Source organism: Malurus melanocephalus, unplaced genomic scaffold (assembly GCF_030028575.1).
Source record: "Malurus melanocephalus ecotype Western Australia unplaced genomic scaffold, MMel_1.1 scaffold_129, whole genome shotgun sequence".
NCBI lineage: Eukaryota > Metazoa > Chordata > Aves > Passeriformes > Maluridae > Malurus > Malurus melanocephalus.
The window spans coordinates 165,319-177,632 of record NW_026623361.1 but is presented as its reverse complement, the minus strand read 5'-3'; the positions used below and the strand labels follow the sequence as shown (position 1 = coordinate 177,632).

Here is a 12,314-nt window from a genome sequence, read left to right as displayed (position 1 = left end):
TAATTTGTTTAAATTAGTGTTTTTCTTTTCTCCATCCAACTTATCCCACTTAATAGCTAATCTTCTCAGTCCTGATTAGGCATCTGCTTTCAATTAAAAAAAGCAATTTTTCCTCAAGGAAATAGGAAAACTTGTGTTACCACTCTAGTCAGAAAACCCTCAAATGCTGAGTGCTGCAGTCCATAGATCTTATCTCCAGCTCAGCCTGCAGCAGGCTACCCAGGAAACTTCCAGCTTGGAAAATTAGAGATGCTTTAGAAGTACTAGGCAGAAGTAGTAGGATGAGAGCAGAGCTATCAGTTCACAAGGTGAGTAGGCAGGAGAGTGGCCTGTCTGGGGAATGGATGCATTCTCCAGCTGGCCCAKGTGGAGCAAGGCAACACCTCCTGGAGCTTTCCTCAGCCTGATGTTTGTACACCCAGTCTGCCAGGGAGCTGCGAAGGCCCTGATCTCCTCACCTTTCTGCAAAGGGCTGTAGTGCAATAGCCTGGGGATGGAGGCTCCTTCACCCAGACAACTGGCAACATTTCATTCAGACACACAGGGCTCCTACATGGCCCCTGCTGCATGTCACCTGAAGGACTACATTCCATTTTCAGCAGTGTTTAGTGCAAAAAATGCACACTAACACTACTTTCCTCATGCTTTTTTCTCCAAGTCATACCAGTATATCAAACACGCAAAAGGAGGTACAGCTGCCAGAACAGAGACTTCCAACAAAGTACTCAACTCCTTGCAGGACCAAGTTCTTCAAAGAAATTGTCTGTTTACTTTTAGCTGGTTTTCTTGATGACTATTTTTCCATCCAGGTTTTTTTTGTTTGTTCTTTTTTTTTAATTCCAGCAGCAGTAAAGAATTGTTATACCTGATTTCACAACTTTAATTAAGTGCTTCTCAGTCCATGATCAGTTCTATTTTGGGCTGGTTTAATGTTTATTTAATTTGAGATGTATACCAAGCAAGGTAGCATAATTGTACATCTCAGAGCTTGTTTAATTCTTATACTAAAATGTAATTTTATTTCCTATAAGTTAAAAAAATCTAAGAAATTCAGTGTAAATTTGTCAAAAAATTCTTTTCATCTGCACTCTAAAACTACAAGTAAAAATAGCCAAAGAACAAGACTCTATATGCAGGGTGATTAACAGCTTGCCTTTTTTTTTGAGGATAACTGCAATAATGAATACATACTATCATAGAACCTGGGGAAAAAAAGCCCTGGCAGAGGCAGAAAAAGGTCATCTCAGTCATTCACTGCACAATGAGGGAATTAAGGAGTCGTAATTCTTGTGGGGTGTCTGGTTAACCTGAGTGTAAAGGACTCTGGTGATCAAGTCCATGCCCTTCCTAGGGAGACTGCACAATTGATTCACTTCATTTAGAAAACTTTTTCTCATACACAACTTGAATCTTTGTTGCAATTTAAACCCATTCCTTTTTAATTACTTCCTGTCATCATTCCTTTTTTAAAAATGTCACCTAAAGCTGCCTGGAATTTCAAACCCTTCTATGAGTTGCCAAAGTTCTCTTTATTGCTTTAGTAATTTTTCTGAATATTTTGAATGCAGTTAAGTTGACTTAAATAATTTTAAAAGATCTGACAGATTTAGGGATTCTAACCTTTTTTTTTACTTTCCTCTTTCTTACAAGTGTTAATTGTACCACACATCAGTTCAGAGTTGACCTTTTCAGCAGACTGATGCAGAAAAAGCCATTACACATTTCAGCCTTCTTGGAACCATTTGTTGAGAGGTCTTCCTCTTTTGTATACAGCAGACCAATGTTTTTCTTAGTCTTTCTCATCAGTATTGTACTGATGAATCAGTTCACATCACCTTTGACACCCCTTGCTAATAGCATAATTTTGCATCTGTTCCTGTATTTCTGTTTTATTCCTTTTATTTGTCTTCACTGATCTAATTTTCTATCCATTTTCTATATGCCTCCTTCTTGTGACAGAAATTAACTTAAAATTTATACATTTATCCTTCACTACAGTTCCTGTCCTCCTTCCACATTTTACTTTAGAATCCTTTTAGCTGGCATCATTCATATCTTTTGTCCAGGATACTGACAGCCTGCCTTAACTCATTTCTCTTCAGTTTTGGTTCCTCTAAGATTCCAAACTACAGATCTGTATTTAAAGTTTTGCTCTCAAAATCCCCTGGTTTTCTGTATTTCTTCCTTTCCCTTTAAAGAACAATAAACTCTGCCACTCCGTGGTCACAGAAGTTGCCTTCTGCCTTCAACCACTAGGTTTAAGTCAAATCCAGAAAGGTTTTCTCTTAAGTTGTTTTTGTGCTTCAAAAACTTACTAGGGAACTTGTGCTCAGGTGCCAACACATTCACCAGCAAATAGAGAAATCCCTCTATTATGATAAAGACATGCCCTGACACCCTGCACAAAACCTAATCCCAATCTTCCTGAATGAGTGTAACTGATAACATTACTTCCTTTACAGAGTTCAGAATGCTTTTAACTACTTACTGATCTCATTTAAGAGAGACAGAGGACCTGTGGCAGAGATGTTACAGTCAGTATTGACAACAGTGGTGTGCTGATCTGGTTTTGCTACTGCCTGGGTACTCATCTGTAGATTGGTAGGGTGGGACTTATTTAACCAAAATTTCAACACTAATAGTAGAAGTATCAACCTTTACACTTGGCACATCAGCTATTTTATTCCAATTAGGGAACAGGCACATTAGGACATATTAATTTATCTGATTTATTTTAGAAATCTTCTGTAAAATTGGAGGACTGGCACTAACAGATGTAAGAAAATTTATGTGTGAGAATGGATCTGGTCCTTCCCCTACCCTTGTGGGTTACAACCATGTGGCTTAAGTTCTATTTCAACCAGTGTCCAAGAGAGAACATGCTAGGCTATCACACCTGAACCTTTTTAAAATCTTGCTTATAAAAGCAAGATTTCCATGTTGATTTAATTTTATACTTCCTTTCTATTACATGCTTTGCTTTAATTTTTCTACTTTGTTCTGTATATAGCAGAGACTGGTGACAATACTATCATTATAACCAATGTTCTCCTTTTCATATTTTGCCTATATTTTTGCATTACACAGATCTGTCATATATTATAGAAAGCTTTTGGTAAAGTTAGAGTGAACCATTTACTTGAGCATGTCATTCAAAGGTGGGCAATGTTCTAATTTATTAACAGATGCAGTCCAGGGTTGGTGTCAATTAAAACTTCAGTGAGTTGACAACTACATGGCAGTCTCTCTGTTAAGCAAGCAAATTGCCTCAGTTTATATGCAACTTCCCAAAAAAGCCTTTTGTTCTAGAGATACCTTTCCTGCTCTGATTATGGCTCAATGGCTGAAGAATTTTGAATTATTAGGGCTGTTGCAGCATAAACAATATTTAAAGAAGATATAAGGAGAACAAGGTACCTTGTTCAGTAGAAGCTCAAATAAGAACAGCTTTACCAACCAGTTGAGGGAGGGGATTGTCCCACTCTGCTCTGCACTGGTGTGGCCTCACCTTGAATCTTGTGTGCAGTTTAGGGCATCACAATACAAAAAAGACATTAAACTGTTAGCATCCAAAGGAAGGCAATGCATCTCTTGAAGGACCTTGAGGGGAATGATACTTGGAGYAGCTGGATTCACTTGGTCTGTTCATCCTGAAAGAGATAAGGAGAGACTCCACCGCAGTCCGCAACTTCCTCAGGAAGGGAAGGACAGGGGCAGACACTGATATCTTCACTCTCATGACCAGTAGCAGGACTCAAGGGAACAGCCTGAAGATATGTCAGGGGAGATTTAGGTTGGTTATTAAGCACATGTTCTTCACCTAGAGGGTGGTTGGGCACTGGAACAGGGTCCCCAGGRAAGTRGTCACAGCACTAAGTCTGACASAGTTCAAAGAGTTTGGACACTGCTATCAGGCACATGGTGCGATTCTTGGGGCTGTCCCGTGCAGCATCAGAGGTTGGACTCAGTGATCCTTGTGGATCTCTTCTAATTCAGGATATTCTACTGTTCTATGATTCAAAATACTTCACACATGGTACTGTTAGGTAATGGCACATCATTTGGTCTCTGTGACACCAGGAGGAAGCTTGGCTATGGCCACAGTTGGATCATTTAATGCGGCTGCCACCCTATGCTCAGTCTATAGACAGGAAAGACAGGCTGATCTCAAGGCTACAAGGCATATTCCAGCTCTCTGGGATTAACAGCCTTGGTGGTTTGCTGGGCTTTAACACACACACTTTTATTTTGCACAGCTGTAACTTCACTTAGCAGGCATTGCACTGACAGGTAAAAATGAGGAAACAGGCACCTTCTGATACTGAGCAGAATTCCTTCCTTCATGACAGGGCTGTAACAAGGACAGTGCAGCTGTCTACCCTCATGCAGACTTCYCCGTTAGCAAAAACCACGTCCATTAGCAACCCTTTCTAAGAGGCTGCTCAAAGCAGATGTTGTGGCTCCTTCTACCTCTTCTGCACAATACACCATGTGGTTGCTCATCACTCTCTATGGTAAAAATCTCAGTCTTCACTCCAGGCAATTTTACTTTTTGGACCTCAGGTAATGCATCAATTGACAAACCTCTTGTCTTACCTTGTACTAAGACTTTACATCTCCAGCCTAATTTGCTGCAGCTTTTTGCAGAGAGGAAGGATGCAAATTTTGGTCACACACTGGTCACACAGTTCGCTCAGAGAAGACAAGAAGCAACAGGTGCAAATTGAAATTCAAAATCCATTTGAATAGGAGAAAAAAGATCCTCTTTTAATGTGAGGTTGGTCAAACACTGGCACAGGCTGTCCTGAGAGATTGTGAAGTCTCCACCCACAGAGATACTCAAACTCCAACAGGACACAGCCCTGAGCAGATGGCTGTCACTGACCCTGATTGGAGTATGGGGGTTGGACCACACATTTCCAGAGATCCCCTCCATTCAGAGTTTCCTGCCCTTTTCACAGTTGATGCTACAAGTAATGTTTGAGTGATATTTAAGTAGATATCAAAATGGCTAGGTTCACCTTATTCACTGCAGAGAAATAAATTTATTCTGGTGGAGTAGCAAAATAATTCCCATTATTCAAAAGAGGAAACAAATTATATAAAGTTTACAAGAGAAATAAGATTATTGTTTTTACAGCAACTTACCTGCTAAATATAAAGCTTCTATACCAGAACATAGTTCTGGTGAACTATGGTCACCATAGAAGGTGAGCTAATATTAAGAATATGTCATAAGCACCAATTCCTAAAAAACTATTTTCACTGAAGACACCAAATTTTTTTAGCTGCRGGAATGTACAGAGCCACCAGAAGTATAGATTGAAAAATGCATGAAATAAGTCTTCTACTTTCCTCAGAATTAGGAAGGCTGCAAATAGAGTAATACATTCWTTTTGGGGTACCGAACTGGGGCATGAAAGAAGATGTGGACCATTTGGAAAGGGCTGAGAAGAGAGACAAAATACTGATTTTAGATGTGTAAAMCAAAATCTATCGTTAGAATGCCAATATGGTTGATACAAATGAGTCTGTGGTTGCAGACCCTGCAGGAGAACTCTCCTGAGAGACACATCTGAGGGGAACTGGTCGAAGCACGATCCTGAGAATGCCTGGAGAGCCCAGCTTGCAGCACAAGCTAACTTAAGGATTGAAATGCACAATCTCACAAAGCAGAAGTTCTRCTGAGAAGGTTAAAACAGACACATGCCACTGATATGATGGAATAATGCAATGGTGCTGACTAGATTAAGAAAGAATGATGCAATTCACAAAATACACTGAGAAAGTGACATCATTGATAAGACTGAGAAAAGCATTGTCAGGTCAAAAGAAGGGACAGGATATCAATTGCCAAAGCCTACAAACGATACACAGTCAGAAGGAGAAAGAAGACTTGAGGACATTTCTGTAAAAACATTGAGGGAGCTATAAAATGTGGTCAATGGAAATCAGCAGGTAATAGGAATTACCAAAAGGTGTGAGTGGATACTTGTGTATCCACTCATCTAGTTAATAGGATCATCTAGTTAATAGGATCATAGATACGGTCTTGTCCTTAACCATCTCATTTATGTAAGACATATATTAATGCAGAACTACTGGCATCAGTAGTGAGAAATGGAAGTGACACAATGGCAATGGTCTTTGAATAGCCAAGAGGCCATTCTCTGAGTACGAAAGATGGCAAAACTAAAATAACACAAGACACTGAACTGCAATAAGATAGACACCAGGATAACATCAGGGTAATAATGCACAAGACCGGATTCCTTGTGGAAGCTGTGGAATCTAACAGTGCAGGTTTGAAATGGCAGCTTGGACAAATACTTATCACAAAAAAAATAAGTCACATAGAACTGACCTCCTTTAGGAATAGAGGCAATGCAGGTGAACTTTTGAAATCTGGTCCCAGCTCTTTTTACTATGATTTTATGGCTGTAGCAAATGTTAGCATAAACACTCTCAATTTATTTTGATCATACAAGAAGCATGCTTCAAGGGAGATGTCACAATGGCAAACTATGGCAATCCACAAAAATTAGCTTAACAATGTTATAAATTACTTTAAATTGCTAGAACTCAGCAGAACACTGAAGCATAGTTCCTGGGACTTACAGACTTTAGATCTGAGGACACAAACCACCCAAATCCTGAAGTCCTGAGGAAACACAAAACCAGCTCAATGACACCTTTAACTACAGAATAACCCCAGAAAAAAAAACCAAACAACTCAGGGAGGGATGTGCTGCAGGACAGTGCAAACTCTTGTACATCCCAAATAAAGCAAGGCATCTCTAATTTCCTCTTCAGGAAAAAACTGTTAATGGAGATTTCCTGAAAAATCAAATACATATACCTCAGTGTAAGTTTCACTTGTAAAGGGAGACTGATGTGAAYTGAATATACCATTACTAAGATTTAGTGATCTCATTTGTCAGTGATAACTGCACACGGATTGCCCGTCTTTAACTAAAGCAAGCTCCGTTCCTCCAAGGCTTTTAGCTGTCTGCAGCTGCCTGAATGAAGCCTTTCTGTAGACACCTATGGGCTCCCTGGGGTGCTTATGTCAGTTCCTGCTGCTATCCCTTTTCATCTTAATGTGCACCTGTCAGACCGCTCAGAATTTCTATTCAGTATCCCCTTCCCCCAAGGGAATAAACTTGGTTTTATTCACAGGTGAAATAAGCTGTGCTCACTGACTTMATGGTTCTGCCTTGAAAACCCTGAAGCACAAAAACCTGAGTGGTTTGAAATCCAGTCTTTCCAACTTGTACACTTTGCAGCTGGACACCACAAAAYCTATGAATGGTTCTTGCTAAGACCAGTCGACCTCACAAAGGGCTTTTCTGAGTGTACAGCCTATGAAACCTCCAGAACCAAGATTTGCTATAAGATTTCTCAGAATTTAAAGACATACAGAGAGATTGCTTAAAGCTTTCGGCTTTGGATGCGACTGGTCGCTCACAAAGTCTGCCACTGCATCCCGAAACCAAGTTGATCCGAGCAGGCGAATGACACCGGCGGAGAGCATCCCGGTGCCCGCTGCCCTGCCCGTCCCCAGCGCCGGCCGGGCTGCCCGGTGCTTCTGGGGCGCTCCCGGAGCTCAGCGCTTCCCGCGTGTGGTGCGCCCGCGGCAGCGCCTCTTTGTCAGGAAAAAGGCAAAAAAAAAAAAAAAAGGGGCAGTGAGGAGATAGAAGCATGCCCGGCACCGGCACGAGCCCGCTGTGAACTCGGGAGCCGGCGAGGAGAGGAATCCCGCATCCCCGGGCCCCCAGCCCTGGCCGCGCCGCCGCCCCTCGGTCACCGCCCGTCCCGCCGCTCACCGATAGTAGAAACGACGGTGCCCACGAAGTAGAAAGCGCCGGTGAAATCCCATCGGGGCCGGATGTCATCGACGCGGATGCCGGCCACGCTCGCCTCCTCGTATTCTCGGAGGAAGTGCCGGAGCTCGGCACGGCTGAGGTTGTGGCGCCGGGTGAAGTTCTCCAGCCGTTCCTCCCAGCGCTCCTTCGTCTCGCGCTCCGTGGGCAGCTCGATGGCCGAGAAGACGGCRGCTCCGCACAGCATGTACAGCACGATCAGCACCGCCAGCAGGAGGAACCGCGCGTTGTCCGCGTTCAGGCGACCCGYGCTGGAGCAGCAGCAGCCGCCGCGACACGCCATCCTCCGCCCGCGGGACCGGGCTGCCGCGCCGCCACGCTACGTCGGGGCCCTGCTGCCGCCGCCGGGCATCACGGCGCCGCCCGCCAGCCGTATGCGGGGCTCAGGGCGCCGCGGCGCCCGGCGGCGGCGACCCGTGCTCCCGGGAGCCGGCTGGTCCCTTCGCCCCGGGGGCAGGGCGCGGCCCCGCCGCACCGGGCAAGGCCCCGCAGCAGACGCGCTTCGGGCTGCGGAGCATCCTGAGGGCAAGGGGGCCGCCCGTCCCGTCCCTTCCCGTCTCGCAGAGCCCCTCAGTCCCACCGCTCGCTGCGCGGGGCTCCCGTCTCCTCCAGTTTCATACCCCCTTCCTGCCCCCGCCCCGAGCACGTCGGAGCGGGGCGCAGGGACAGGCATCGCCAGGCGCCTCCTGCCTGCCGGAGGGGGGGCGAGGCGGGACCGGCGGCCGCTCGCCCCCCGCCCTTACCGGCGGGGCTCCGCCGCCCGGTGCCGCGGGCCGCCCTCACCATGGCCTCCGAGGAACGGCGGGCCGGCCCGGGCCGCGCCCCCGAGGGCAGCTCTMCCCAGCAGAGGCGCCGCGGCCCCCGAAGCTCAGCGCCGGCAGCTGGCAGGGCGGGCTGGGGGAGGGCGGCTGCCCCGCGACCTCAGCCCTCAGAGGGGCGGTGACCTGCCCCCCTTCCCGCCCTCAGGTACCCGGCRCCGGGCTGTGGGGCCGAGGAGCGCCCAGGCAATGGAGTCTCTTACAGAGGCCGGCCGTGAAACCCCTTAGTCGATGATATGCCCCTATTATCCAAGCCATAAAAATTACCGCCCTTCGCCAAAAGAGGGCATCTCCTGCTCTGCAGGTCTGGTTACGCACCGCCTTGCCGAAAAGGCGTTAGATCTCCGTCCTTCAGCGCACGGCAGCCGAAGGGAAACGGCGTAGGGAAGACAGAAGCAGCTCTCCAGCTGTAACGTGGTTTAAAAATGCGTTATTTGCAAGTTCAAAGAGCAAAGCTCTCGATCCAAATCTTCTGGAAATATCCTTCTCACTATAAGTAGAAAAAGTTAAACTCAGCAATATCTGGTAGTTGTTACAGTGCTGAATTCTACTTTTAAACAATTGGGGGCTGGAATTCAGGTGTGCTAAATATAATAGTTCTATACAAGCGGATTCTTTCCAGTGAAAGACAACCTGCATATCTTTTTTTAAGAACACAGGTTAATGAGTYATAACATCTACTTCTTGTCCCCCCACATTCCCAATTTTCTACTAATTGTGTTGCAGTCAAAATGCAATGGGAATGAACACTGATATCAATTAGAAATCTCCCTTAATAGTGGATAATTGTACACTCAGTTAAGAGCCACTGACGGTCTCACAGCCTGAGATATATTTGGGTTCTGGTATGAGCCCCAAGGGTGCACTGTGGGCAGTTTCAATGCCACTGTTTGAGAGAAGATTACCATCTGTGTGGCAATGACTGCTGGAGCAGCAGGCACAGGGAAAACAAGTCCTTTTGTCATGTTGCAGAGCAAACCTGCAGCCAGGGATGAATGGGAGTAATGTTTTGTTTTTTCCTATTTGKTATTATTCATAGGTGATAGGGTGATCTATCATATTGCAGGATTTTATTCCCTCTTAACTAGTCTTCAGCATAGACTTTAACATGGAAATTAAAATTAGCAACAATACAGTAAAATGTTAAATAGCCAAAAATAGGAAGATGAGATGCATWCCAAACTAACCAGACTCTGTGCCAAGATCTAAAGGTAACCACATACTTACATAAAAAAATGCTGGTGTATCTTTAAAATTATTGACAGTTTTTATTAGAGGGGAAAAGAAACCAACCCAGCATATACTTCCTTGCTTTGCCAGTCAGCAAAAAGGCAGAACTCAATCAGCGCACTCCCAACCAGCACAGGCAGAACTGACCGAGCGCCCTCTGTCCACACCAATGGCTCCATCCATTGAAGCTGGTCAAGGGTTGTTTGGATCAGCGCAGTGGGGAAAAGACAYTTTAGCTGCTTACAACCACGATGTCAATGTGATTGCCCAAAGACAAGTAACAATCACACTATCCAAAGGATTGTCCAAGGCAAATTATACAAGGTTATCCTTACATACAAACTATTTTGTTAGTGTGGAACAGTTATTTTTGTGTTTCTCTCAGGCATAGTTATTACATTAATGCAGGTAAGATCATCTGGCACAGTTTTGAAAGACAAGTGTACTACTGTCACTGGTCATAAAAAATTGCAAATTCCCTTGATTTGTCAAATTTTACCTTGGCAGTGATTTAATCATCTCCTGAGAAAGCAGCTTTTAAGGATATGCYCCCTCTTAAAGGATAGAACAAGAGCAAGTTGGTACTGACAGGAATCTTGAAAATGAGAATATGGCTGACAAGTATCAAAGGTGTCACACCTTTTATTGTTCTAAGCTTTTTTTCTTCCATTATTTCCCCTGTTTTAATTAAGGTACTTTCTTGTAAAACAGGTCACCATTCCCACTGCTCTTGSGTAAATTGCTGGAAAAACTGGAGTGTGTGGAGAGCATGAACAGTGCAATGAGAGTCATCCGTTCAGAATATTTAAGCAAGGTTGAATAAAGAAACAATGTGTTCACCGGCACAAGCAAAAAAAGACAAATAACTTTAAGTTTCAGGTAAAAAAAAATGGTTTAACACGTTGCTGACATTTMAATTAACCCCACATCAAAGTTAACATCTTGTGAGCCTGAAGCAATGCCATTAACCMCAGTACAGTCACTTGTGCATCATTATCAGGAAACCCGCTGTGTTTTCCCCACCCCTCAGCACCAGAAGCACACAGCTCCCTGGTGTCTGTGTGGAGGCATTTAGTGACAACAGATTAGTGGTGGTGAAGCTTAGCACAATTGTAAAATAATAGGAAAAAAAAAAAATCAATGCATTCATTTACCAGTTCTGCTGATAGTGTGGAATGACAACCCTATAATTAAGAAAGCTACAGTCACTGACTACCCTAATAATGATTACTAACAAGTGTCTGGTCAGAATAGAATTATTATTAATGCACCATCAAATTACTTGGAACACTCATGCAGAGGTTTGGTTACTCTCATTGACAGTGTCTCATTACAAAGTACTAAGATCTCCTTTGAAAGTGATTAGCTGGTACATTTAACTAAAACTCACTGCTTATCTTTGGTGAAGCTATGGAATTGCTGCAATTTACTCCTGAGCAAACTTTATACATAATGTAATATCCTGATTGAGAACCAAAAAAATCAGCCTTTCATTACCTTTGATACTGAACAAGAAGAATTCTAACAAATGATGCTAACAACTAATCGGAAAAAAAAGAGAATACAAATACAAAACTTCATGAACATGTAAAACATGACATCTAGCGTAGGCTAAACTTTTCCAAATCCCTGCTGCAAGAAGTTTCTAACAAACTGSATCTTTGGGAGATTGTCCCCCTGAATGTGAAGTAGGGAATCATAGAAGTATTTAAGATCATTTAGTCCAAACATTAATGTAACACTACCAAGCCGACCACCTAACCCATATCTCTAAGTGCTACATCCACGCATCTCTTAATACCACCGGGGATGGTGACTCCACCACCTCCCTGGACAGCCTGTTCCAATGTCTGACAATCCTCCCTGAAGAATTTTCCCCTAATATCCAGYCTAAACCTTCTGTGGCCAAACCTAAGGCTCCTCTTGTCTCCTTGCTTGTTACCAGGGAGAAGAGGCTGATCCCCACCTGGCCACAACCTCCTTGCAGGTAGTTGTAGAGAGCAGTAAGATCTCCCTTGAGACTCCTTTTCTCCAGGCTGGACATTCCTAGCTYCTCCAGTTGCTCCTCATAAGACTTGTGCTCCAGACCCTTCGCCAGTGTCACCRCCCTTCTCTGGACACGCTCCAGCCCCTCAATGTCTTTCTTGGCATGAAGGACCCAAAACTGGACACAGCACTCAAGATGTGGCCTCACCAGTGCCCAGTACAGGGGGACAATCACTGCCCTGGTCCTGCAGGCCACACTATTGCTGATACAAGGAGTGTGTTCCATTAATGGGATATTGTYGATTTTATAAAACACCTAGTAGTACACTTGCAAGATACAAATCCCAACCCAGTCTGAAATGTACACATTTAGAAGACAGKACAAAGGATATATTAA

The 12,314-nt window shown here is 44.2% G+C and overlaps 1 protein-coding gene across 1 annotated transcript in view; it reads right to left on the bottom strand.

The window, feature by feature from the left end:
- Nucleotides 1-8,204, bottom strand: part of KCNK13 (potassium two pore domain channel subfamily K member 13) — a 45,804-nt gene extending 37,600 nt beyond the window's left edge. The window contains exon 1 of the mRNA XM_057370581.1: nt 7,827-8,204. Within this exon, the coding sequence (XP_057226564.1) occupies nt 7,827-8,166 (340 nt within the window). The 5' untranslated portion in view covers nt 8,167-8,204. The remainder of the gene's footprint in view (nt 1-7,826) is intronic.
- Between the last annotated feature and the right edge of the window lie 4,110 nt (nt 8,205-12,314).